This window comes from Pezoporus occidentalis, unplaced genomic scaffold (genome assembly GCF_034315485.1).
Source record: "Pezoporus occidentalis ecotype Australia unplaced genomic scaffold, CSIRO_AGI_Poc_V1 ctg85, whole genome shotgun sequence".
NCBI classification, from domain to species: Eukaryota; Metazoa; Chordata; class Aves; order Psittaciformes; family Psittacidae; genus Pezoporus; species Pezoporus occidentalis.
In genome coordinates, this window is record NW_026916212.1 from 236,968 (window position 1) to 264,700 (window position 27,733).

At 41.1% G+C, this 27,733-nt stretch overlaps 1 protein-coding gene across 2 annotated transcripts in view; it reads left to right on the forward strand.

The window, feature by feature from the left end:
• PLPP1 (phospholipid phosphatase 1) overlaps positions 1-27,733 on the forward strand; it is a 59,301-nt gene that overhangs the window by 30,254 nt on the left and 1,314 nt on the right. For both annotated transcript variants that reach the window (XM_062604304.1, XM_062604305.1), the window contains exons 3-5: positions 1,508-1,788; positions 18,938-18,995; positions 26,218-26,394. In XM_062604304.1, coding sequence (XP_062460288.1) covers positions 1,508-1,788; positions 18,938-18,995; positions 26,218-26,394 — 516 coding nt within the window. The remainder of the gene's footprint in view (positions 1-1,507; positions 1,789-18,937; positions 18,996-26,217; positions 26,395-27,733) is intronic.

Genomic DNA, 27,733 nt, shown 5'->3' on the forward strand with positions numbered 1-27,733 from the left:
CTACCAGCCATTTGCAGCTCGGGGACTTCCCGAGTCAGAAAAGGCTTAATGTGAATTAACTAACTTTCAGCGGGTGTATTTCCTTTGCATTTATCCAGTCTCCATGTGAGCCTACATGTACATTTAGCTAACAAAGTTGCCACCTTTCAGTTGTGAAATCAGGGGTTTCTGTCAAGGTTGCTTTAAAGTCAGATGGTAAAAGTAAATGTTGATATCCTTTACTCAGTGCTCAGTCAGATTATAGAAGATAAATACTCTGTGTCCAGTGAAGTAGCTGCATTGAGATCACTTAATTTTTAGTCATCTCACCTGAGATAAGTGACCTTGAAGGTTTTGTAGCAGTGTTCTTGAAAAGAGCTTCATTATTTATGAGTCATGACTGGTATTTCTGTTCAGCTGTCTTCATTAAGAGGTATATTTTCTATAAGAGCTTACCCACATCTACTTTACTGAAAACTTTCTCTGCTTCAGTCCATGTTTTGGTATGGTGCAGGGTGTAAAACTGAAGTGTCATGCATCTGATGGGACTGTCTGTTTGCCTTAATGTGCAAAGCTGTTGACAGCTTTGCACATTTGTCTGCCCAGGTGTCAAGAGTGTCTAGTAACAGCTTAATTCATCAAAGCTCTGCTTTGCTGGGATCCCTGAGTTGTCACACTTAAGTGGCTGATGGAGCCATCATTTAATCTGCACAGCATCTTTAAAAGTCACTTCACATACATGCATACAGTCCCCCACCCATCTGATCATCCATATGAGTTGAGCCTTTCTGTACCACATGGGACCATCTGGTTCAGTGTTCAATCTGTCTGGGGTGACATTTTGTACTTTGCTTGAGGAAGAACTTAGTTTCTGCAAAAGGCAGAGTTGCAGGAAAATAAAATTAAATCTGCATTCCTGTCAGTGCTTGATGCATCTATCTTGGACATGCAGGGTGAAAAATCCTTGGAAAGACCTCAATAATGCCTGTCTTGCCCTAATCTCATTGCTTTTCTCCTGGTAGGATTTAATTTTCCTGAGGAACAGGAATTTTCTTTGTTAAAATAACTGGCCTTCCACATCTGGAAATGAAGACCCTTCAGAGGAGTCTCTGGCATCACAGAAACCCTAATAACTTTATGATGAAATACAAAAATTTTGCTCAGTGTAACTTTAGCTGAATAAATGCAGAATAAAATGTTATACTGGGCACAGTATTTCTAATTAGGGCATGCCTAATTTATCCTAATTAGCATAAACATTACTCTGAGAAGGCTTTGTTTTCACAAGTATTCAGAAAATCAGTGTCATTAAGTTCAACATAAAGAAGGATAAGGTGAAAGCTTTTTTACATTCTACATAAATGTTTAAAGTTTGGGCATGACTATTGCTGACTCTTGGAAAATGTAAATTTGCAGCTTAATGTTTATTAAATTAATTTCTGAAACATGTGTGCATATTAATAACAGTAGTATCTTTATTTTTAAGCTATTATCTATATTTTAACTGTCATCCTTATTTCTCTTTCAGATAATCCTAGGAGAGACACTCTCTGTATTTTGTAATCATTTGCACTCAAACTCATTTGTCAGAAATAACTACATAGCCACTATTTACAAAGCCATTGGGACCTTCATTTTTGGAGCAGCTGCTAGCCAGTCATTGACAGACATTGCCAAGTACTCCATAGGCAGACTGCGTCCTCACTTCCTTGCTGTGTGCCAGCCCGACTGGACACGGATCAACTGCAGTTTAGGTTACATTGAGAATTTCTCATGTCAAGGAGATAAAGCAAAAATCAGCGAGGGAAGGTGAGTCTGGCTAACCTTGTATACTTGGTTGTAAGGCCTGTTTCTTGACTTGGGATGATGACTTTGGTACTGCTACTGCATTTTTGTGCTTTTAGAATAAATTTCTTTAATGAATTTTGAACCCCGTCTAGACACTGGGATTTTTTTTTTCTACTTTGTGGAAACTTGTTTTATTAATGTACTCAATAACTTATGCATTCTTCTATATTAATTTCTGCCCTTTTTTTTTTTTCAAAAATGTGGATGATACTCAGTTTTGATTGGCTTCTATTTGTTTCTAAAATGTCTGTGCCTCCCAATGAAGAGAATTTGAAATTTGCCTTCAAAATTTCATGTGAAATAGCAAGGAAAACAGTTCAAATGAAAGCAAATACATCCAGTTTTTACCCATATAAAAATATGTTGGACTGGTCAGAGAATCGCTTTACTCATTCTCATTATTAGGCATTTTATTACCTTAAATACATATGTGCCAGTTCAATCATAGCAAGATAATGGTGAAACAAATTGAAGTGTCCGAGACATTGGAGTTTTATCACTGTTACATCAGTGTTTGAATGCTATTTGAAATGTTGAAGTATGTTCAGAGTAATTTCTGCTATTAGAGTAGCTTAAGCTCCCTGGAATCCTAGCTTTAGAGAAGCTTCTTGCCATTCTTTTTCCAGAAGAATTATATAACCTCTTAGATCTTTTCTCTGTGTGTGTGTGTGTTTTAAATATGTATGTGTAGGTTTTGTTTACTGTCCCCTGTGCTCATTGGCTCCTCTAGTGTGTGTCCCCCCTGTGGATCTCTCAGTAGCAGGCATGGTATTCCTCAGCAGCCACACAAGTCTTGCATATTTATTTGGTGGAGGACCAGGTCCTGCTCCAAGTCATGCACAATAGCTGTTCAAGGGTGCCAGGACAGTTTGTATTTTGCATGGCTGTTAGCAGAGGAACAAGTGCATGATGATAGGTAAGTAGTCGGAGGGGGGGAGATCAGCGTCCAGGAGCCTCAACTCAGAGCGCCAAGAGCCACCGAGGGAGCCTCAAGTCCTTGACGGGACCTGCCCAGGAGCCGGCAGCTCAGCTGACGAGAGCGAGCAGGGACTCACAGCGGGCGGAGGCAGGAGCAGCGGCACCAGCCCTGAGTGGGTAAAAACCTGCCCCAGGGAGCGCGGCGAACAGAGCGGGTCGGGGCAGTTTGCGCAGGCAGGCGGGCAGGATGGTGAGCACTCGGCGTATGAGCAGGGCCCGGTCCGGGAGCTCTGCTCTGGCTGCCCCGGCGGTGGCAGCGTAGGCACCCAGACAGAGCCGGTGAGAGGGGAGGCTGCAGTGCAGAGCTCGGGGTGCAGAGAGTGCCTGCACTGGTCTGGTGAGGGGAGGGTGCACAATGGGCAGGGCTGCACTCGGTGCTCCCTGGTGGAGGTCCTCCTGCAGCAGGGGCTGAGCTGCGGGACGCTGTCAGTAGGCTGCGAGATGTCAGGGAAGCTGAGAGGAAGCAGGAATGCTTGCTCCCGGCCCAAACTGGGCAGGGGCCTCGAGCTTCACCTCTACCTCATGAAGGAAAGAAGGAGGCCGTTAACCTGGGAAGCTGGGAATTAGTGACAAAAAAAAAAACCACAAAAAAAAAAACAACAACAAAAAAGGAGGAAAAGGACAATTAAAAGCGAGGGGCTTCCTCCTAAATCCCCTGTTCCCACGCAGAACTGCTTTGCTGTTCTGCAGGGGGCTAATGAGGAAGCGCACGCAAGCCAGAAACAGCCAGGCTGATGCACTGGTAAAAAGATCTCTGCTGGTGCTGCCAGGAAAAAGCGGCAGGTCATAGTAGGGGACTCTACACTGAAAGGGACAGAAGCACTTGTCTGCCGGCCAGAGCCCGTCTCAAGGGAGGTGTGTTGCCTACCAGGGGCACAGATCAGGGATGTGGCATGGAGGCTGCCTGCTCTAGTAAGTCCCACGGATTATTACCCACTCCTGGTGATACATGTGGGTGCTAGGGATATAGATAGTAGTAGCCTGGGGAACATAAAGAAGGACTACAGAGCCCTGGGGGAGGTGGTTAGGGGCTCTGGAGCTCAGGTGGTCGTTTCATCAATTTTCCCGGGTACAGGGGAGGACCTAAAAAAAGCTAGGAGGATTGGCCAGGTTAATAAATGGTTAAAAGGGTGGTGTCATAGTCAGGGATGTGGGCGTCTTGAACACGGAACCCAAGTTAAAACTTAAACAGGGGAAGTTCAGATTGGATATAAGGAAGAAATTCTTTCCTGTTAGGGTGGTGAGGCACTGGAATAGCTTGCTCAGGGAGGTTGTGAATGCTCCATCCCTGGCAGTGTTCAAGACCAGGTTGGACGAGGCCTTGGGGGATATGATTTAGCGTAAGGTGTCCCTGCCCATGGCAGGGGGGTTGGAACTAGATGATCTTAAGGTCCTTTCCAACCCTAACTATTCTATGATTCTATAAGTAGTATAGCAGGTAATCTTTCAATGAGAAGAACTTCCTGCACGAAGTAAATAGAGAAATTGGAGGTTTTTTTCCAATTAAACCAGTAAGATTAGTGTGAGAGATTAGTGTGCTTCATGTGCAGCTTTTTTTTTCTTTTGTATTACTGATACCTATAACTGTACTTCTAAGCCTTATTTATGTATTCAGTGGTATAACTTTTACCTCTGTTTCAGGAAGAACCTTGTGTACTTCTTAAAACATGTAATGGTCACTTTCTATATGACTGTCAACTGCAGTTTGGAAAAACGCAGAGTAAACAAAGGAGGACATTTATGAAATGTGGAAAACAAAGAATTTCTAATCAGCAGAGCTGTCAGACTTTAAAATGTTTCTGACTTTTCAATGATCTGACTTGCAGTAGAACATCTTGGTAATTGAAATAAGGGATATGCTAGCTCCCACAAGATACTAAATTGTCTTTGTATCATGTCAGCTTTGAAATTTTAGTGTAGTGAGTTAGCAGAAGTAATTGCCAGGACCTACTTCTTAGAGCTTAAAAGAAGATAAAATGATAACTTACAGCACAAGAGGGGGGAAATCAAGATTTTGTGGTACCTTACATTGTGGCAGCTGTAAAATGTTTTCTCTTGCTTCAAATCACTAAGAATGGTATTTTTACTATTCTGCTACTATATGAAAATATACTTAAGTACCAAATAGAAAGTATCTTTAAACAAAATTGCACTTGCTGAGGTGCTTTTTTTGAAACAGGATTGTGTGCTTTGAGCATGAAACTCTGGAGTCAAAATTCAACTTGGGCATAGATCTGAATCTTTAGTTAAACTTTTAAATGAGTCTAAAAATGCTTTTCAGCTGTAAAGAGGGAAAATAATAAAATTTGAGTTCATTGTAATAACTGGAAGCCTGTAAGTTATGGTTGGAGGATTAGAGAGTTTTGGGCAGCATCATAGCATATTTTGTTCCAGTACTGTTTTAAGCAAATCTGATGTTTGCAACACTTTGCATATGTCTACTATATAATAACATAAGGGCATAGGGAAAGATAATAACTAGTCTCTGTTATTCATCAGTAACAGTAGTATTAAAGTATATGCTAAAACATAAATATGCTTTATCATGTGTATAAAACAATGGACTGAAGCTTGGTTGTCTAAAATAGTAAAATGCTTACGGGCTTTGGTTAGTTTCAGTAAGATTTTACATTGCTACCTGAGCTTAATAAGCTAGTTCTTGTTGGCTTAAGTATCTTGTCTGCTCTGTGTTATGCTGAAAACAGTCCTCTTCAAGTTTAAACATCTTAGATTCTCCTTGACCATGTTTATAGTGTGCTTGCACTTTCAGTACTACTGGTGGTTAAGTTGAGGATCGTAAGCACTGTTGTGTGCTCAGTAAATCTCATTCATATTTGTTGAACAATGCATGTATTACTTGAAAGTATGTAACACTTGCAGATCTCTAAAATATGCATGAAAATCACTAGTTATATTTAAAAAAGCAAGCTAAATAAACTTATTATTAGAAACTCTCTGTTTTTCTTCTGTGTCTCTTTGTAAAACAGGCAGTATTTGGCATTTCATTTTAAGCTAGCCGCAGAAGCTTGGTATGAGCTACTTCATGGCAGTTTTCTTAGGGTGAATGACTTGTACTGAACTGCATTCTCAAGCTTCTATATGAAGGTGTTGCCAAGTCTGATGTCTACTAGTTTTGTGTAGAGCTCTGTAATACTCAATTTAAATAAATACTAAGTAATTCAGTAAAAAGGTGCCTGAACTGTGAAGGTGAGTTTTCTTTCGAGCATCAAAAAAGCAGTTCTCCTTAAAGCGCTTAACACAGTTGAGTAAGGTATGTATTTTAAAATTGTAATTGCACTGGGCAGAAGGGTACAGAACTTAGTATCATGTAGTTTCTTTACTAGGAGACAGTGGCATGCTTTAGTGTTTTACAAAAATAAGTTTGATATACAAGCACAAGTCTTAAGTGCCTATGAATGGATATCAAAGCCAAGAGGTCCTCCTGTCACTGGTGCTGGGAATTAGCTTGTCACTTTAAGTAGACCAATGCTCAGTGCTACTGGGCTGCCTTTAAGGTACTTGCTTTGGCACCTGTAAAGGTAATGACTTGCCAAATGGCCGATTCCTTTTTCAAATCAGCAATGTAAGGCACAGTAAATACATAGGTGTGCTAGGCTATATACCTGGTCACATGGCAGTGTTTAGTGAGCAGTCTTCACTAATCGCTGATCTCTTCAGCTTTTGCAGCTTCTGTTCTTGTTCAACTATCCTTTACTTTTGGCTTGCTGCTGCTTGCCTTTGCCTGTCTTTAAGTGGATTGGCCAGATACCCAGATTCCACAGAGAGGAGTAGGCAGAGAGGACGCCTAAAGGACAGATGATGACTTCTTCATTCCTTATTGGTAGCTAAGGCATACTTCCTAAACCTGTCTGCTCTAGCCAGTTCATTGCAGATTGTTTGTGCATCCTGTTTGTTAGCATTCTTGCACCCAAAAAGAGTTAATAGGAACCACAGATACTCAGCAGTAGGAGCTGTGAATTAATATTTTACTGTTCCTCTGCTGAGCATACTTTGCTGTAGTTGCTGGTTGCCTGTCTGAAATGAGATTTATAAACAGTGAAGCTTGAATGTCTAGTAGAATAACAATAGAACACAAGAGCTTATATTTTCCTCTAATATATGAATTGTGGGATAAGTCTTCAACATGCAAAATATGTCTTTGTTGTTAGTATATCCTAACAGTTGATTGGTCTGGAAAAATACTTCAGGACTTCAAGATGGTGATGGAGTGCCTTCTAACTGTATGGTTAGATGTCCTAATATATTGTGTGGTGATGTTAAGTGGTTACTTCCTACTCACTTTGGCAGTCACGAGTTGCTAATTCTACCTTGATCACGTTTGTGCAAACACGCATTGGTAATCTCTAGGTAGTAGGATCTGGAATCCAGGAGACATGCTCGACCAGGACAGCCTGAACCTGGAAAAGGTCAATCTTGAGTGTATCTCTAGACTTGGATTGTCATCTTAGGCAAATAAATGGGTATTTTCTTATTGCTTGTAAAATCTAGTCTCTTTCGATTATACCTTAGAGATATCTTATAAAATTCTGAATCTTTATTTTCTGAAATTTTTCACTGAACCTTTTCTTACTGTTGACTTGATTCTCTCTTCTCCCCCCCCCCCCCCCCCCGTATGGTTAATGTTCACATCATCTTGAAGACTGTGGAGACCTGTGTGGCTGGATGGTTAGGAAGCTTTTATGTGTATACAGGAGGGAACCTCTGGAGGTCATCTGGCCCATCCTCCAGTTTAAAGCGAAAGTTACTGTAGAGTTCTGACACAGCCCTGTACATCCTGATCCTTCAAAAAACTCTAGGGGTGGAGATTACACTGCCTGTTAGGAGAATCAATTCCTTTAGTCTTTCTTGCCCTTCTTCTAACCATCAGGCCCCTGCCTCCCTTGCAGAGCTTCTTAAAGATATCCAGACAGCTTCATCATGGCATCTCTTTACTGATTGCACTGGACTGCCACCCATTCTCATGGACTTGTGAGTCCAGCTTTAAATAAGCATGGTTAGATCTTCTCTGACTAGACCTCTCTCCTCTAAACTTTACTACTAGGCATGAAGATCTAGGAGGCTGAAAAAGTCTTGTTGGAAAAAGACTTCAAAATCTGAAACAAAGAAGGCATCAACCACCTTCAGATTTTCTATTCCCTTTGTCACAGAATAGCTAACCCAGTCCAGTGGTGGGCTTATTTATCCTTGTCTCTGTTTTGCTGCTGACCTATCAGTTAAACACCTTCATGTTGCCCTTTGTATTCCTCAATAGCTCCAGCCTTGGCCTTCCCAGTTCTTCCTCTGCATGCTTGGGTGAGGCTTCAGTACTTGTCCATGGTAGGCAGCGTACTTCTGCTTCTCATGGTTTTATTTGTATTTAAAATAAGTCAGAAGTTGCTCAAGGAATCAAGATGGCCTTTTGTTATTCTTTCTTGTTTTTTCTCCTGGGGATGGATAGAATATCTGTGCTCTTAGGGTGTTGTATCTGAAATCAGCGTTTTATGCGACCGGAGCTGTTGCTTACATGTCCAACTAGTTCATCTTTGCACCTGAGTAACATATTAGAGAGAGCACTTATCCTCTTAGGCCTGTCCGACAGCAGAATCAAAGCTATTGAATTACTTATCCCCTGCCATGTTTGTTCTTCCAGCTGTACTTCTCTGCGAACCCTTTCCAGACACAAGTTCTATGCCTCTAGCCTCCGGAAGTTTTAATCTGTACTTCAGTGTTAAAGATTAATTAGTGGATTCTAACACATCTTGGGCTTTTTCCTTCTCCCTTCTCTGTACAACAGTTACTGTCTAAGCCTGAAGACTTGGCAATTCTTCATGTTATTGAGCCTTGGGCAAAACTTGAACCCTCGCCCCAAGCACCTAAGTGGGCTTCCCTCCTTGTTGAGCTTCTCTAATGACTTTGCATTTTCTTAAGGAGAAGGGTCAGCATGTCATTTAATTTCTTGAACCCTTCAATTCACTTTTACTCCAGAGCTGATTGAATTCTGATTTAAAGTGCAGATCCAGGCTTCCTGTCTTAAAATATCTATGGTTGAGGTTTTGTTGGCTTGTTTCTGTTCTTCTATTGAGACACAGATGTGAGTGCTTTCTGTCTTCTTCGTATATGAGATCTGCTCCAAACTGGATTTCATAAATGCTAGATGTGTCCCTTTCTGATGGAATTTTATTGTCCTTTTAGGCTGCAACTGAAAAGTCTGGACTGAATTTCAAATCTGGGTAACTGCTGGGTCCAGCTTTTGTTTAAAAAAAAAAAAAAGATCAAAAAGAAAATTGAAGACCTTCTGAATGCAATTCAAAACTTTTTTTCACATTTTTGAAACTGAAATATAGCCACTAGTTTCATAACAAAGTATTTTCAATGTTATGCAACTAAACAGTTCAGGTTCCTACTCCTGAAAATGGAGAGAGTGGTATTGATTAGAGCAAAAAACTGCATATAGCAAACAACTCACTGCACTTTTTTCATGCTTTTTAAAATGGAGAAGTGGAGGTATTACATGCAGCAATGTTCTATAATCTTCATGTAAACCAAGCAGCTTTTTTAATTCCAGGGATGTAAATTGCTTAATTAGCATGCTGCTGCTATGAGACACAGAACAATTGCAGATGGAAAGGCATAAACATAACATGTTATTTCTCAGTTAACACCACAAAGTTGGGAGTAGTAGGGGCTCAGGTCTTTTGTAGAGAAGGATGTGAGAATATATCTAAACAGTATTTAAATTTTAGCTATGATGCAAAGAGCATGTGTGTATTATGTATGTGCATACATGCCATGTCTTGCATAACCTCTGTTTCTGAGCAAACAGAAGGTGGTGAAGGTGATCTGCAAATGTGTACTGACAGTGGACAATGTACTTAAAGTGATTACCTTAATTCTCTTCTATAGTGTATAAGGAATTTGCTGTTAAAGCTTTTTTGTAGCTGAAGATTGAGTCACACTGTAAATCAGTCAGTTCTGAGGAAGAACATGCTTTAATTTTTCAAGAGCCCTAGAATCAAATTAGAAAAAAAATGTATTTTTTAATATCCCCCCATCCCCCCATCCCCCCCCCCCCCCCCCCCCCCCATTCTCTAGGACAGCAGCATATAGAGGAGGAACAGAGCAGTGGCATGGGTATTCAGAAGACGAACTGGATGCCAGCATGTTCGTTTAGGCCACTAATGCTCTCTTCTTGTAGTCATGCTAAATTTGGTTGCAGTGTGCAGTACAGTTTGCTGATCTATCCTGTTGCTTTAACACTGGTTAAACTAATCCCCATCAGCACACATTCTTGTACAGCGTGAAGTTTTGTTTGTTGGTTGCTTTGGTTTTTTATTTGTTTTCATGTGTAATAGTCTTGTGTATGTGCTAAAGGGCCCTAAATCAACCTGCTTGGGCTTCCTGAGTTTACTACAAATTTTTCTTGGATGCAGTGTTTATTGCATTTTATCTGAGCAGTGCAGGTTTGTTACAGTAATACAATGAGCGACTTAAAAGTATTTTTGTTAAATTATCACTCTTTATCTTTTCTGCTGAGTACAGACGTTAGAGTGGGACCTGGAAGTTCAGCGTTGTGGGTCTGGAGGAGCACTGATAACATAGTGACCAGGGAGCTCCATGAAGCTGTCCTTTCTGGTTTATTCCTCAGCTCACTAAACACAGACACAAAAGTGAAACGTTTGACCCTGAAATGGTAAATATTAAGCTGTGTGTTACAAGTCTGGCTGCTTCAGAGGCACTCTGTGCAGTCTGAGCTCTGTTAGGCTGCAAAACAGACCATGCAGCTTGCAGGGATGTGTGTGTGTGTGAAACTTTCTCTGAAGTGAGTTTCATTCACTTTGGCTAGTTGAAGATCTCAAATTTCAGTCTATGACTTTGCTCTATTTGTGGTAACAGATGATAACGCATCTATTAAGGTTCATAATTATAACTGTTTTACTAATGTACAGATTCATACTACAATTCTCATGTCTAAAGGAAAAAATCAGTTCCCTACTTCATTTGACATATTGCTCCCGTGCTGACTGCTCTCAAAACAAACTCTGTGTAGTCTGCCATTGCAAACTCCAAATGGGATCTTCAAAGGAGCTTTTAGGAAATCAGAGCTGACTGGTTTGAACTTTATAATTTATTGTTGCCAAGGTGGTGTCCTTTGCCAGTCATTTGTCAGGAACTTCATTTCAGGTTTGTTTCACGGGTTGTACTCATGCATGCCGGTGAGTGCAGTTAAACCACATAGCAGCTCCCAGTAGCTGGGCACCTGTGCCAGATGGCCAGTACAGGGCTAACCTGCATAACTTTGTTTTGTAGTTTACCCAAACTTTTGAAACTCGCTCATTTTCTGTTACACCTACACCTTCAAAACTGTGACTGTGTTTAAAAATAAAAAACAACAAAACCCACAAGCTTCATACATCCATTTTAATTGAATACTTTTGTTTTCCTCTGTTTTCATTAGATAGCCTTTGCAATTGGTTTAATTTACAATTTTTAAACCTAAGGCAAGAGACCAGGCTTTTGTTTCAAGTTAACCCATCTCTATGGAACAATTGCGCCTGTCTCCTTTTTCTCTCCCCTCTCTCTCTCTCCCCCTGCACATCTCTCAGTACTGGGAATATTTCTATGATGAAGTGTTAATTTTGTATTAAACTAACTTAGCTTGTATGAATATTCCAATATTTTGTTTCAAAATGACTTAAACCTTTGTCAAAAATCAAACTGCACTTAATTCAGCATAACTAAATGGATTACTTATCTAATCTGGCAGTTTCTAACAGCACTGTGGATCAGAAATTTATCTAAAGCTGCATACTGGTATGTTGGCTGTAGCATTCTAATTATTTCTGTTATGGAATTTAAGTGCTCTACAATACTGAAACTTTTGTGCTCAGGAGTTTTCACCACAGGCTAATTTAGTAGTTTTCAATTCTGAAAACATAGTAAAAAAAATCTCAAGGAGCTTGGATATGAAAGCAACTGAAAGAAGAATGGACAGTTGCATATGTGCACTGTTACTCAGATGATGCAACTTTTCCTTTAAACACTGCTTCTCAGTCTTCTGTCATTACTGTTATTCCAACATGTAACATGGCTGATTTGGGAATACTTCTAGTCCTGATGAATTAATTCATCACTTCTCAGGACTGGAACTTAGGCAGGGCACCTGTACTTCATTTTACGTGTAAGGAAACGCAAAAATATGGTAGAAAATGAGAGTCTTTAAATATTTAAACTTTAGAAGCTTCGAGGCTACAGTGGATGATGAAATAGGGGCTGTACTTGATCTAGAAGCAAAAAGAGCTGCCTTTGCAACAGAAATTAACTGGTGGTAGGGAGAATCAAGTTTAAAATGTGAACTTGCTTTAACCAATTGAGATGCAGTTCTGCAATCTGGATCATGTTTCTGATCTTGCATCTCCTTTGCCCTGATGTGGATTGGCTGTTCTCAGTGGTGATGAATAGCTTTCATTTTCATAACTGAAAACAAAACTTTTAACCCCTTAATGATTTTCAGAAAAAGCTGTGCTTGCAGTCTGTCTGATACTTCAACAGCCTATCATGCTGAAGTTCATTAGAAAACAAAGTTTGTATCTTGTGCTCAGCACACCCTGAAGTATTTGCAAGCTAGCTATGCCTAAGAAAGCAGGTAGATTCATCTTCTCATTCTTGGCAGAATTTCACTGATTTGCAAAGCTTATGTCAATAGAGTGGAAAGTCTCCTAAGATAAGATTTTGGATGAGTCTTGCTTACTGTAGGAACTGAAATCCCGATAATGCAGACAGTTCTGCAGCCTCCTTTTCCTTTTCCCCTTCAAAGATGACAAACTTCTGTTGGGGGAAAGGTTCTGCACAATTACTAAGTGCTTCATGCCCAAAGCAGTTTCTTAGAGAGGGAATAACAGTCAAATCCCTGATTTAACAGGGATTATCTTTTTTTGCTCTCATTCCCTTTATGTAAAATGATAGTAACACTCCTGTGACTCAGAACAGCATTATGTGGATAACTTGTGCAGACACGGTTAATGGAACAGAAGCCTGTAATCTGATGCATGTGAGACAAAGGTATTAGTTGGTTTGAAATGTTAGTCCCCCTTGCTGCTATTTTCACTTTTAACTCTTTCCTGAGAAGGGATTATTAGGAAAGAGGAGTAAACAAAGCCCTGATTTCTTTTTTCTTCTCTGTTGGAGGAGGCTAGCTAGAAATGTAGTGGGAAGTTAAACTTCTGCTTTGTGTGTTGAATTAAATTGGGTGACAAGGTCAAAACTGTCAGATGAGAACTTGTTTTATAGTGCTTTTGCAATAAGCATATGGAATGCCATTGTAGCTTGCCAGTTGGTTGGACTCTGTAAAATTGAGATCCCACATGTCTGTGTGTGGTAGTGAATGCCAGGAGTTGGCAACTTCTTCCTCCCTAGATAAAACTGGAATATTTAGAAGTTCAAGATGCAGGCTGACTGATGCTCATATGAAAGGGAAAAAATAGGAGGAGGAGATTTTTTTGACAGGTTATTTTAGATAATTTACATTATATCTGTCTATTTTGGTGTATTTTAAGACACTACTTCAATTCCCAACAGATTATGCCAGCAGAATTTTTTAACAAGCTTAAGAACCTGGTCAGCCTAGCAGTGAAGACAGTTTTATGTCAGTAGAATAAGCAGGGAACTTACCTTACACAAATTTAAGAGAAATGATGTGTAACTGTGCAAAAAAATGGGTATAGTCTTACATGTTAAGTGTCAGCATTGTCCAAATCTTCTATCTGCTACTACTATCTAAAGTAGGACTAAGTGCATGTACCCGTCACCCCAGATATGATTAGGGAATTGTGCAAGACACTTACGTCAAAACACCTTTGTCAATATTATCCATATGGGGATTACTGAACTGGAAAGACTTCAGCAGCTTTTTCTTTTCTGTAAGAGTAAGGCTTTATACTTAAGTGTGGGTTTAAATGCTGGAAGAAAAGGTAGAAAGTGGAGGAAAAATTGGGAATGTTGTATTTTGAAAATAGGTTTCTAAGTAGTTGAATACATGAACTGCTTGTGCATTTTATTTAAATATTTCTTTGCAGTAATCACAGGAGCACTTCATTACAGAGTCCTCAAGTTTTTCAATCCATGCCAATCTTGAAAGTTGTACTCATGCAGCACTTGAGAAAAGAGCAGGTGCTGTGAAAACATGATTGCTGAGTGCAGACAAAACTGACTTTAAAGAATATGGTGCTTCAGCTGAAGCATAGGACTAGCACTTCATTAAACCACATCCTCATGGCATTTAGATTCTAGGAATATTTCACTGACAAGCATGTGGAGCTGTCTGGCTTACTCAGCACAGATGTGCAGAGCTACAGCTCTGTCTGGCACTTATTCCAGTCCGGATCAATGAAATGGGTAACATGAATGTCAGCGGAAGCTTTGAGTTGGACTTGGAGAATCCAGAGAACTTTAGGATAGCAGGGACTTAGTGGCTGACCCAGTAGCGGTTTTATTTGCATTGATGTGAGAGCGTGCGTAATGTTTTGCTGGGCCTCCTGTTTTTTTCTAAGGGATCATTCCGTAATTCAGTACCTGTATTGGAAAGATTCCCTTATCATTCAGCCTCTGCTAGGTTTATTGTGGCACCACAAGATAAGCTTTCTTCTGGTTTATCCATTTCTACTGTAATTTCTAACACTTTAATTTCTCGCCATTTAATGCCCCAGTGTACCATATGTATTTAGCTATTTTCCAGTATTTTTTTCACTAAGGCTTTTAATTTCCCTGTTGGACTCCTGTACTTTGCTTAACTGCTTAAACGTGTACTTTCTGTACTTCCTTTTTCATGTACTTTCTTTTTCCTGTACTTTGCATAAATGCTTAAACAGTACCTTCTACCAAGTGGGCTCAGCACATTAGGCTAAGTTGCCTTTGTGCATGGAAAGGAACAGAACAGAATGACACGGTTGTCAGTTCCTGTCCCGCAAGGCCATCTGTTTCAGACATGCTAATCTGGGATTAGAAATCCTGGCTGAAGGTACTAAGTGGTTCAGTTCAAGTACATCTTTTAGGAATTGTTTGTACTTTATTTTCCCAGGTAATCTTTAAGAACTGTAGCGATTAATTGTAACCAGTCTTAAGGCAACCTTTTAAATAAACCACGAGTCTTTACTTTTGTCTTTATGCCAGGTTAATAAATGGTTAAAAGGGTGGTGTCATAGTCAGGGGTTTAGGTTCCTTGAACATGGGACCCAAGTTTGTAGGCCAGGTCTAGTGGGGGCTGGTGGAGCTGGCCTGATAAGGGAAAGAGCAGGGGAAGTTTAGATTGGATATAAGGAGGAAATTCTTTCCTGTGAGGGTGGTGAGGCACTGGAATGGGTTGCTCAGGGAGGTTGTGAATGCTCCATCCCTTGCAGTGTTTAAGAACAGGTTGGACAAGGCCTTGGGTGATACAATTTAGTGTGAGGTGTCCCTGCCCATGGCAGGGGGGTTGGAACTAGGTGATCTTAAGGTCCTTTCCGACCCTAACTATTCTGTGATTCTATGATTCTATAAGCCATGTAAAAGTTGTGGCAAAACTAAGTTTAAAGAAAGCTGAACAGCCATTAACTTATGTTGTTTTCATAGAATCATAGAATAGTTAGGGTTGGAATGGACCTTAAGATCATCAAGTTCCAACCCCCCTGCCATGGGCAAGGACACTAAATCATATCACCCAAGGCCTCGTCCAACCAGGTCTTGAACACTGCCAGGGATGGAGCATTCACAACCTCCCTGGGCAACCCATTCCAGTGCCTCACCACCCTCACAGGAAAGAATTTCCTCCTTATATCCAATCTAAACTTCCCCTGTTTAAGTTTTAACCCGTTACCCCTTGTCCTCTCACTACAGTCCCTAATGAAGAGTCCCTCCCCAGCATTCCTATAGGCCCCCTTCAGATATGGAAGGCTGCTATGAGGTCTCCACGCAGCCTTCTCTGCTCCAGGCTGAACAGCCCCAACTTCCTCAGCCTGTCTTCATACGGGAGGTGCTCCAGTCCCCTGATCATCCTCGTGGGCCTTCTCTGGACTTGTTCCAACAGTTCCATGTCCTTTTTATGTTGAGGACATCAGAACTGCACACAATACTCCAGCTGAGGTCTCACGAGAGCAGAGTAGAGGGGCAGGATCACCTCCTTCGACCTGCTGGTCACGCTCCTTTTGATGCAGCCCTTTCTGAGATGTCCCGCTGTACTGCAGACAGTGGAAACTTTAGGCCTCAACCAAGATCTGAAACTGGTTTTGGGTTGTTACTTAAGGCATTCTTCTAACGTGCTAGGAATATATTGCCCAAGTGGAAATAAGCACTTTCCTGTTAAAGCCTTGTTCCTCACATCAGAAGGGTCTGTGAGGTAGGTACTGACTAAGTAAAAGGCATGGATCTCTGTCTGCAGAGCTGTTGTTTTGATGCCAGTCTCTGCCATCTTGGAAACAATCAAAACAAGACTTTACACTTAACCAGCTCTTACTTCATGTTCACTGGATGTTGTTCTAATATTAATTGGTAAAAGAACTCCTGAAATCTGATGTGCAAATTCCTGCTGGAATAATTTAGCCTTCATTAGTGAAAGGCAGGGGGTTTGAGAGTTGTCTGTACCACATTATTTATAAATTTATTTTCTTGTGATACTTATGCATTCTTAGGACTAGTAAATAATGCTGGCTAATGGCAAGATAGCACCTGCCATATGATCTCAAAGCCTGGGCTGTGCAGCAGCTTGGCTGGTTTGAAGACAGAATGTTCTCCTGGTTTTGGGATGACACTGTTTGCGTGCTGAGGGTCACTGGGAAGCTGTTCCATTATTAAACCTAGTGTTTGAAAGGGTTCCAAGATTTCTTTAATTTGTTAAAGACATGTCTGTTCCTTAAAGAAATCTAGAGATGACAGTATTGCCAAAGAAATGTCATTGGGATTGCACAATATACAAGTTGGATCAATACTTTGTCCCAGTTGTATTTCTGGCAATACTTCATGTTCTAAGCACAACATTTTCAGTCATGTACAGCAATCTTATCTATGCCTGATGAGAATGCCTTCATATTTTGTAATCTTCAACTTCCAACAAGGCATTTTTTTATGCTGGGCTAATACATTCCTAAAACCAAGAATGTTAGTAGTCTAAAACACCATTAAACTGCATAAGAACTAAAAAACCCAACCCCCCTCCTTAAAGTATTTGGTTTTATTCCTTATCAGCCTTCTGAATTCCTTCAGTTGGCAATAGGTTGCCTTCAAGAACTGCAGGAAATGCCATCTCATGGACAACAGGAATAGCCCCAAAGTCAGTGGGTAAAATATTGGCATAGGAGCCAGAATTCCTTAATCTGTCTTCTGTTCTGTAGAACAGCATGCTTTGCTTCCATGGCTCAGAAGACATGTTTATCTGAAAGGCAGAGCTCTTCAAAATGCTTACTCTGTTGGCTTTCATAGTGGACAGTTGCCCAGAGATTTCAACTGGTGAAGAGTTAGAGCAGTAAAGTAGAGGTGTCTAGCTAAAATGTAATGTTAATGGCTTTGAAATTTTCAACATCTTAAGATAACACATTGTCAATACAGGTTTTCTATTTAAGAACTTAATTGAAAAATATCTGTTTGTGCATGAATATACAAATGTTGACACACAAAATTCATCTTACTATTTTCAGGATTGTTTTAGTACTTCTGAAACAACTCCAGAGTACTTCTCACTGCACTATTAGCAATGCTTTGAGTCAACTATAAACCAAGAACTCTGAAACCTATGCAGGAAACTTCTGTGTGGCTTTCTTTTCTTCCAACAGCTGATGCATTTTTGTTATGTTACACATGCAAATTAATGCAGAAAGTTTTGCAGTTTCACTTGTGCACAAGTAGTTTTATTGCTGCTTTTGTGGTATTTGAGTAGCGAATGATTAACTCAATTATCTAACTGCATATTAGAGCTGACTTCATTAGTCTTGTCCAAAGGGTAGAAACGTTTCCTTCACCAGGAATTTCCCTGGCCTCGGGCTTTCTGCCTGGCTGAGGCACCAAAACAGGGCCCTGCTGGATATGGTGGAGGGCAATCTAGATTGCTATGAAACTTTTAATTAAGTTGGCCTTGTTTGGCTATGCCAAACTCTTAAGCCAGGAGTGCTCTGTTATGTAGCTGACTTGCACAGGAGCCTGGCTGATAGCCTGTCAAACAGCACAGGTACAAGCTCTGCGTAAAACAGAAAAATACAGTTTATGTACAGTTTTTCCACTTTTATTTAAAAAATAGTTTTAAGTACAGTTTTTCCACTTTAGACAGAATTAGAATGTCTTTCCATGTTGCCTTCTACTCCTGACAAGAAGTGAGTGGCATTTGTTTTACAACTTTGACACTCAGCTCGTCACAGAAACCATCTGTGCAGGAGAAAACCTTCAGCATCAAATGCAGAGTCCCTTCAGTCTGGACCTGCTCGAAGCCTTTATGAGCTGAAGGCAGTGCTGCCACTCTTTAAATGTGATAGCTAAGCATGAAGCTATTTCTGAAAATGATAAGGGGAGGTGTTGTCTTCTGCAGCTGGCTGACTAATGAACTGCCTTCCTGCCTTTCCCCCTACCCTTCAATGATGGATGATCGTGCTCTGTATGAATCAGTATGTTTTAACAAAGGTATACATGTGAATATGTGGTATATACATCTAAATATGTGCTGTTAACTTCTGTCTCTTGATGCTGACCAAGGGCTACTGATTTTGTTTGGGGTGATTACCTTTCAGTGTGTACATTGTGGCACTGCGAATATCGGATATTATACATTTTTAAATCATTTATTTACAGTATTCTGGTATAGAAGATGAAACATACTGTTTTAAAGGGCACTTGATTTCTAGCTTTGAGGATGTGTTCACTTGCTGTTCCAACTTTATTCAAAGTGCTAGTAATTACTAGCCTGATGTGGACATCAAGTGAATGCTGGAACAGGATAGCTGCTGAGTGTGAAGTCTGTGCTGTTTGTCAGAAGCCATTGTCAGATGTCTGATCTGCTTAGAATGCCTTCTTGAAGTATGGAATGTTTGCATTTTTCCAGTTCACTTGTGTAAGACAAATTAGTAACTCTGTAGACTGGATTTTGCAAAAGAAAAATAATGAGATGTTTGCTCTTTTCCAGACTGTCATTTTATTCTGGCCATTCTTCGTTCTCCATGTACTGCATGCTCTTCCTAGCAGTAAGTATGCTCTTTGCATCTAAGTGCATTAGTGACCTAGTGCAAAAGTTGCAATATTTACTTGGCTTTCTTACCTTGTCTCTGGCTGAGACAAGAGACAAGAGTCCAGTACAAATAAGAGGCTTTGTGGAGATTAGAGTTCTACTTTCTTCTGTCCTGTAATAAGACTGTTAGTCCAGAAACTGTGGGGAAGCCTTCATACGGATATCTGAAGAAGGTTGATGACTCCTGTGCATGATGATTTTACATTTCTATTAACACAGCATTACTGCGTACCAACCTTTTCATTGAATGTTGTCTCTTTATTTAAGTAATAATAAAAAAGAGTTATTTAAAAAAGGGTGCTGATGTCTTCAAGCAGACAGCTACCACAGGAAGGTAAATAAAACAGCTCTCTAATTCTCCCCTTGCCCATGTGGCAAGGCAGAGTGCTGCCTCTGGCTCTACACCAAACCTGAGGCACTTAAAACCTGAACTCTGATGCTGGCTTCATCTGCTCTTTGCACACTGAGTCCAGGCATGGACTGAGTCATGAGCAGGATGGAATTGTTAACATGTGGTGTTACTCACAGGCAGTATTAATCATAACCAGACACAAGTGTGCTGGTTTCTGGAGAGATTGGAGGAGTCTGCCATGTGTGCATACTGGAGAAAATGTACTGTTAAATGTTACTTGCTGAACATGTATACTGTGACAGGTGAAGCTGTGATTCCATAGAGAACAAGTCTTATGAGGAGCAGCTGAGGGAACTGAGGTTGTTTAATCTGGAGAAAAGGAAGCTCAGGGGAAACCTTACCACTCTCTCCAGCTACCTGAAAGGAGGATGGAGAGAGGTGGGTGTTGGTCTTCTTTCCCAGGTAACAGATGATAGAAGATGAAAAGGCTTCAAGATGTGCAAGGGGAGGTTTAGACTGGATATCAGGAAAAACTTCTTCACTGAAAGGGTGGTCAAGCATTGGAACAGGCTGCCCAAGGAAATGATCAAGTCACCATCTCTGGAGGTACTTAAAGAGATGTAGATGTGGCATAGTTACGTGGTTTAGGGGTGGACTGGGCTGTGTTAGTCTGATCTTTTCTAGCCTAAATCATTCTATAGAGGTAATGCTTTTCAAAAACAAGAGTACAGCTTGGGGGAATCAAAGGAGAAATTCTCTCGCACAGATGGCATAAACCCTGGCACTGTAAAATAAGAAAAGCTTGAACTGTGTGGCATGAATCAGTCACAGAATGGGTAAAGGGACACCTTCCACTAGACCAGGTTGCACAAAGACACATCCAATGTGGCCTTGAACACTGCCAGCGATACGGCAGCCATAGCTTCTCCAGTCAACCTGTTCCAGTGCCTCACCACCCTCACAGTAAAGAACTATTTCCTATTATCTAAACCTATCCTCTTTCAGCTTAAAGCCATTCCCCCTTGTGCTGTCACTACATGCCCTTGTAGAAAGTCCCTCTCCAGATTTCTTATAGGTCCCTGTAGTTACTGGAGGACTGTTACAAGGTCTTGCAGAGCCTTCTCTAGGCTGTTTTCACAGTAGAGGTGCTCCAGCCCTGTGATCATCTTTGTGGCCTCCTGTGGACTTGCAACAGCTCCATGTCCTTCTTACGTCTGCAGCTGACCTCCAGATGAGGTCTCATGAGAGCAGAGTAGAGGGGCAGGATCACCTCCTTTGAGCAGCTGGTCACGCTTCTTTTGATGCAGCCCAGCACATGGTTGGTTTCTGGACTGTGAGTGCACACTGAAGCCAGCTCATGTTCAGTTTTTCATCGACCAACACCCCCAAGTCCTTCTCCACAGGGCTGCTCTGGATAATACTGATTTAAATCTGGGTCTAAAATAATTTCGTTTGTTAAATAGCTTATATAATATACTTATTTAAATAAGCAGTAGTATGTATCACTTGTAATTCTTAGAGCATACAGATCACGGCTGCATTTAACAGGATGTTATCCTGCCATATACCTGTAAAGAAGACATAGCTGGATCACTTTAAGGCCTGGATTTTTAGCCTACTTCCTGGTTAGGCTTATAGTTTCTTCTAGTTTCTAAGTCACTAGTATATGGAATGAGTGAAACCACAGAAAAAACCTGTTTGCACACTGTCAGGCCAGGAAGTTGTGCTGGAGAATGTATTTTGAAATTAATTTGGCAGAGCTAGGGGCGTCAGTTTGCTCCAGATGGAGCCGTTATCTCTGGGATGCTCTTGCCAGCAACAGCCTTATGTTGAAACTGGAGTGAGCTTGAGCTGCAGCAGTATGTGGGAACCCAGTGACCTAATAACAGATGCCAGATCCCAAATTGCCTCTGTCATCCCCTCCCCCGCCTGCTCCTTGCCTTTTGGAGTTAAATGCTGGCACAATCTCTTCTGTATCAACAAACCATCTGATCTTGACTTGGGGAATGGGAGAATGAGCACAGCTGAACACCTCTTCTAGCAGTGTCCACACAACCAGATTAGCACCCTTTCCCTTGAGGGTGAATGCTGCAGTTAATCATAAGGTCTTGCTTCAACTTTGTTTTTAAACTTACATCTGAAAGCTACTGTGAATTAAAAAACTAGTGAGAATGAGCCCACTGCAAGTGCTGCAGTTGGCAGACATGAGTGCCTCCCTGAGGATCAGGTTGTTGTAATGGAGTCAGTCTTGGCTGTAGCTGGCCTGAGCACCCGGGATGAGGAAAAGAAACCCAGCCAAGCCGCCTTGCTATTCTGGGGATGGCAGCATGTTTGTGTAGCTTTGCCTTGGGATGAAAAGGGATGATGAGTCTTTGCATGATGTAACTTGAGTGGCTTTCAAACTCTCCCACATTTCATTGGGAAAGAACACCTTGTGTGTACAAGGACACAGGGAATTACAGACAAGAACAGGAGGGCAATTGGTATTTCAGTGACCTGGGCCAACCACCTTCTTTTGCAGAGAGATCATAGGCTAAACAAGGCATTAGGTTGCTTTTTGTACTCCTGCTCCTAAATGTGCGAGTCAACCTTTGCTCTTGAAATCCTCTTCTTTAATTGTTTATGTTGGGATCGGTGGTTGAGTGTTCATTTTCCCCCCTTAATTCAGCTGTTCAATGGATCAGTTCCCTGTACCAGCTCGCTGTAGGGCTATTCAAACATCAGAGTCGGCACAGGGGAGTCAGCAGGACTACATGGCTAGAGTAAAAAGGGACAGACCATGCCTTTGAATAGCAGCTCAGATATACCTCCACCTTGAAGGTACTGCATAAGTATATCCTTTCCCTTCACCTTAAACATCATCTAGTTCCAACCCCCTGCCACGGTGCCCCTCACACCTTCCACTAGTCCAAGTTGCTCAAAGCCCTGTCCAGCCTGGCCTTGAACACTGCCAGGGATGGGCCAGCCAAAGCTTCTCTGGGCAACCAGTGCCAGCACCTCAGTACCCTCACAGTAAAGAACTGAGAGAATCACAGAATGATTGTATACAAGAGGATTTCTCATACTTTAAAAGGTAAAACATCTTAACAGTACAGAACTTTTTGTTTAATAGGACTTGAGGAAAAAATCTGAGAAGATATTGAATGGAAAATGGCTCAAGATTTTTAAGAATCAAAACTCAGTATCTGAAGTATGACCTTGTCTAGAGAACTGATTAGGTTTTGATAGTTAAAAGAATTTTGTGCCTTAAAGGTGTTGACTGTAAAGTTTTCTTGTTTAGCCTCTAAAAGTCTATCTAAGAAATTAAAATTCACTTTAAAATTAGGTAGGCAGGCATATGTATATTAATACTGCTTTGGAGGAAGAGCAAATATGTGAAAATTATGTTAGAAATGTTGAGTAGCAAATAATTCTTCAGTTGCAGAGACCCTTCCATTCACATCTGTGGCTTCTTTCAAGAAACCACAAAGTGGCTGTGAGTTTCTCCTCATTCCTGTGTGTATTTTTAGAAATGAAGTACCAGACCATAGATTAAGAAAAAACTTGTGTTCAGGATGTGTGCGGTGTACAGAACATACTTTCATTATAGAGTAAGCATTAGCTAGTAGGGGAAAAAAGATGGAGATTATTTAATCCCATTACAATGAAGTTTCTACGAAATCTGTTTGTGCACCTTAAAAAGAATAAACATGAGAAACACCAGGATGGAGGAATGAAGGGAAATAGGTCACAGATGAATGCTACTACTGAATGATGAGACAGATGGTCAGAAACAGAATACCAGGGAGCTAGCATGATCAAATAGCTGTCACGGATAGGAGCACATTGCTACCAGAACAGCTCCGGATGCTCCTGCTGCATTCGTAAGTCTCACAAATGTATTTTTCAGCAGCGAGATGCTGGCAAGTAGCATTACAGTAGTAGTAACAAGATGACGTTTCCTAAATTCCTGCTGCTTCTGTAAATTAATTTTACTTGTAAAGCTTGTTCCTTTCCAGCAAAGAGATTTAGGTGAGGAGACTGGCAGGGACTTGCTTGTTTCCCTTCTTTCAGGCTGAGCTTAAAGTAGATGACTTCAGAGAGGCTCAGAAGAACGTGAGGCATGCTGTGCCTGTCGGGAGAGGCCCTATGAACAGTTTAAAGTCACTGACTGCCATTAGTCAACAGGGTCAAAGTAGCAGTGTTAGTGCAGCGTAACACCGAGACACCTCTATGCTGTTCATATAATGCTATACAGAGGACTCGGGCATGCTTCTGGTATCAACCCTGGTTTGTATTTAGCGGAATTCTTTGGCTAGTCCATTTTCCTGTGCTGGCTTGTTTCAACCCAGGCACATGGCTGTTGTCTTGCAAAGAGTGAGTCATGGCACTAGGAAGAATCTTTGTGGGGGAGCACAACTGCCTGAGCCTATTAAAAGCAGCGTCAGTTTGAAGTTACCTGCTTAAAATAACGTGGCATTTGCTATTGTAGCAAATACTCTCAACTGAACAAAAACAAGTAACAGAGAAAAAACCAGTTGTAACCAGAACAGCTGCTAACTTCTGAAATTAAATACAGCAGTGATCAGTCACACTGACACCTGTGGTGTGATTTCTCACACCTAGTTTTAGAGTAATACATATCAATCTCCTGGTAGAACCTGCAAGAAGGGCTTTGGGCATTTCCTCTGCAACTACTGGATCTGGTGGTGTGAAGAAGCACCTAGAACTGGTGAAGCCTGTACTCAACTGCATGTATTCTGCAGCTGATAGAGCAGCTCCATATATTCTCTATGACTGGAGATTACACTCTTAGTATGAAAATAAAGTCTTTACGTAGATGTTAAATCCAAGTTTCTTGTTTGCTTTCTCAAGCAGAAAGAAAATCTGAATACATGCTCTGTAAGGTTGATTCTAAGACTATTTTATTGGTTGTTACGTGTTGTGGACTACCATCTTTCCAAATTTGCTTTTTCTCTGGTTTGCCTCATTTTCTTCCTCTGTTCAGAAGTAAAGCTGTTTTCCCACCTATCTGCAGTTGCATAACTCTCTTTTCTAGTATGTCTCTACACCTTTGCCAACTACCAGAAATGCTTACATGGAAGAAACTTTATTACAGCAAGGTATTTTTAGCTGCCTTAAGCAGGATTTAGTGGGAATAGGGAAAGGGGAAAGAACAGCCAGTATGGAATCATCAGGCAGCTCTTTTTAGGCTACCAGCATGTGCTCCTTGGACCCACCTCTGCTCCATTTGGCAAGCAAGCAGGTAGTGTTGTCTACTGTGAGTAAATTAAGATGTGGTATTAATATATGAACATTAAAACACCTTTTGTTAAAATAACTGAGACAGCTAATTTCTAAAGTGGCTGCACAACATTCACCTACTGGTGAAACCAAGGTCACCAGAAGTAAGCAGTGCCCACCACCTGAGGGGGGAAATACTTCCAAGTTCAGGCTCAGTTGTAGCTTCTTCAGAGGCTGATTTCACCCTGACCTATTAAAGAAAGACAGTTATGGATAGGGTTGATCCTTCTGATGCTCCATTTATAGCTCAAAAAGTCAGCATGCCAAAAATGATGATGTAGAAGTTAGTCAGAGAAGCCAACCAAACATTCCCCACATGTTTAACTTTGGAAAGTAACACCTTTGCACCCACAGTGCATGCTCTATGTTTGTATTTATATTGTAAATCTAAAGGCAGCTATGGCTTTTGTTGGCAAGGGGGGATCTACCAGCAGTTTAGTGTGCTGTTTTGCTGTGGTTTTAGTCGGCTTCTATGACTTTGTAGCACTGGCAGTGAAGGGTCTGTACTTGGAACAGAAGTTCTTAGGTGGCACTGAAGAGAGAGACTTGAAATGTTAAATTTAACTTCCATCTGTATTGTTCTTCTCCATAAATACGGTAACTATGGTGCTTTTTTTGGCAACAGGATCAAGTTGTCAGTACTCCTTACAGGGTGGATTTGGAGAAGCTCCTCTTAGAGCTGAAATAAGAGGTTAATGTCCTAGACAGACCAGAGAGGGAGACAAAGCAGGGTCTTAGGTTAGATGGGAAAGTAATGGAGTTAAGTAAAGTACTGTGAATTTGAGAACACATTGAAAGCGTAGATACAACATAAATAGCGCTGAAGGGAGAGAAAAAGCATGGGACCTGCACATGCTAACTTGCTTACTGGAGTGGCAGCATGGTTAATATGCAGCTAGAAAGGACAAGGAACACATGGAGCTCAGTAAAATACACAAGTGTGGAATGTGATCCTAGATGCTATCAGTCACCATTATCGAGTTAGTTCTGATGCTTGACTACAGATGGAATGTGATGCCAGAAGGCTGATCATGCTAAAGGTGACTGGAATTGAGAATAAAGCAAAAAAGACTGTCAGCTCTACATATGAGATATGTAAATGTCACCAAAGATGTTAATGATCTCCCTGCTCAGAGCAAGATGGGGCTCCCTATATTTGAAGGACTGTAAATTTGGATAGTTGCTGTTCGGTTTTAGTAAGACTTACCTGTAGTTAATTCAGCAGTAAAACACTGCATTCTTTCTAAGCTGTAGGTATCTCTGGTATTACTAGTACCTTTATCCTGAAAACTGTCACCTTGGTACAAATACAGCAAGTACCTATAAGCACCTTTATGATGGTGTCACATAGTTTTTATAAAACCATAAAGACTATCAAACTCTGCCATAACATAGTTACGAGAGTAGAGGTCTTTGAATATCTGTGCACATCATGATGTCTCTGAACACAAATTTCAGCTCTTTGAACAGACCCTGCACAATTTTACACAATTACTGCTTCTGCATTTGCTGCATTTTTGAACTATGTTTCTTTCTCTTTTAGATTTATCTTCAGGCCAGAATGAAAGGAGACTGGGCAAGACTTTTACGTCCTACCATACAATTTGGTCTTATTGCTTCATCCATCTATGTGGGTCTGTCACGTGTATCTGATTACAAGCATCACTGGAGTGATGTTTTAACAGGACTCATTCAGGGAGCTGTGGTAGCTGTGCTCATTGTAAGTAATTCCTGAAGGGAGAGGGGGGTGCGTGTGTGTGTGAATGCTGCTTTTATAAGCAGCACCTTAGAACTGCAGGCTGTGTTCAGAGGAAAGCAGGCCTCTCTTCCTAATGCTTCACCTCTCCAGCAACTTTCAAAGTAACTCCTTGAACTGGGTGTAGCAATAGTACTTTAGTGAGTGGGGTAGAGACTGCACCAATTATAAGTGGCTTTTTTAGCTGCTGGACAACATGAAATTGTCCCTGCCCCAGAGCTTTTCAAACAACCAAGTTGGAAATGATCAACTGCAAAACCATGTGGGCCTCTAAATAACCCTACCTTCTGCTTCTAGCCAAATTCTACATCTCAAGCACAACAGCAGAGGAGAACTGTGTATGAGGTAAGAGGGGCAAAACCCAAAGCCTTTAAGGATAAGGGCAGCATGAAAATATCAATCTCTGCCAGCTTAAACAGCCTGTTTTTTCAGTCTGATGGAAACAAAAACTCTTCAGCATGCCTTGTGTGCATTTTGAGTGCTAAAAGTGTGTTCACAAGGCATGTGAAGCTGAGCTGTTCTGACGTGTGAAGAGTTATCCATCTGAAAAGAAGATCAGCTAAACTTGGAGCTGCAGGCCTGGCTGACTTAGTGGCAGCACTTGTGCTGGCCATCATCACAATCCCATGGTACATTCGGTCATGGGAAGAAACAGATCAGAGACATGAGCTAACTGAGGTCATATTGAGGAATTCCATTACCAAGAACTGAGACTTACCGGCAAGGACCAAGTCCAAGATAAACAAATGTTCTCTCAGCTGGTAGTCGGAAGTCATTCCAAGATAAAGCTTTGTTTACTTGTGGCAATCAATCATCAAAACAAGCCTTGGAGCTGCTCTGGGAAGCTCTGCATACTGCATTAGTTGCTGTTAAATGGCTGCATGTTGACTAAAACATAATTCTACCCCTTACTTTTGTACAACCTCAGTCTCTAAGAAAAGGGGTGCAGGGAATGAGAAGCATCAGGGACTGAGAAGCTGAGGTAATTCTTATTTTTTATTAGGACAACAAGTTTAGTGGGGGCTGCTGGATGATTGCAAGGAGGGTATCTATCTTAGACACTTGGCAATACAACCATGAGTAGAAGGTGGCACTACAGAGTTGAAAGGTGAGGAAATTATTTGTAAAGAGAAGAGTCCAGAAACAGCTGAGGTGAGAGCATGCTGGGGCAGCAACTGCAAATGGAGCACTAAATTGAGTTGAGTGAATTTAGCATTGAGTGGAAACTGAAACTCATCTGGTATGCAGCTAAAGCAGCCTGCTGGGGCACCAGCCAGCCTGCAGCATGGAGTACGGTTTCTTC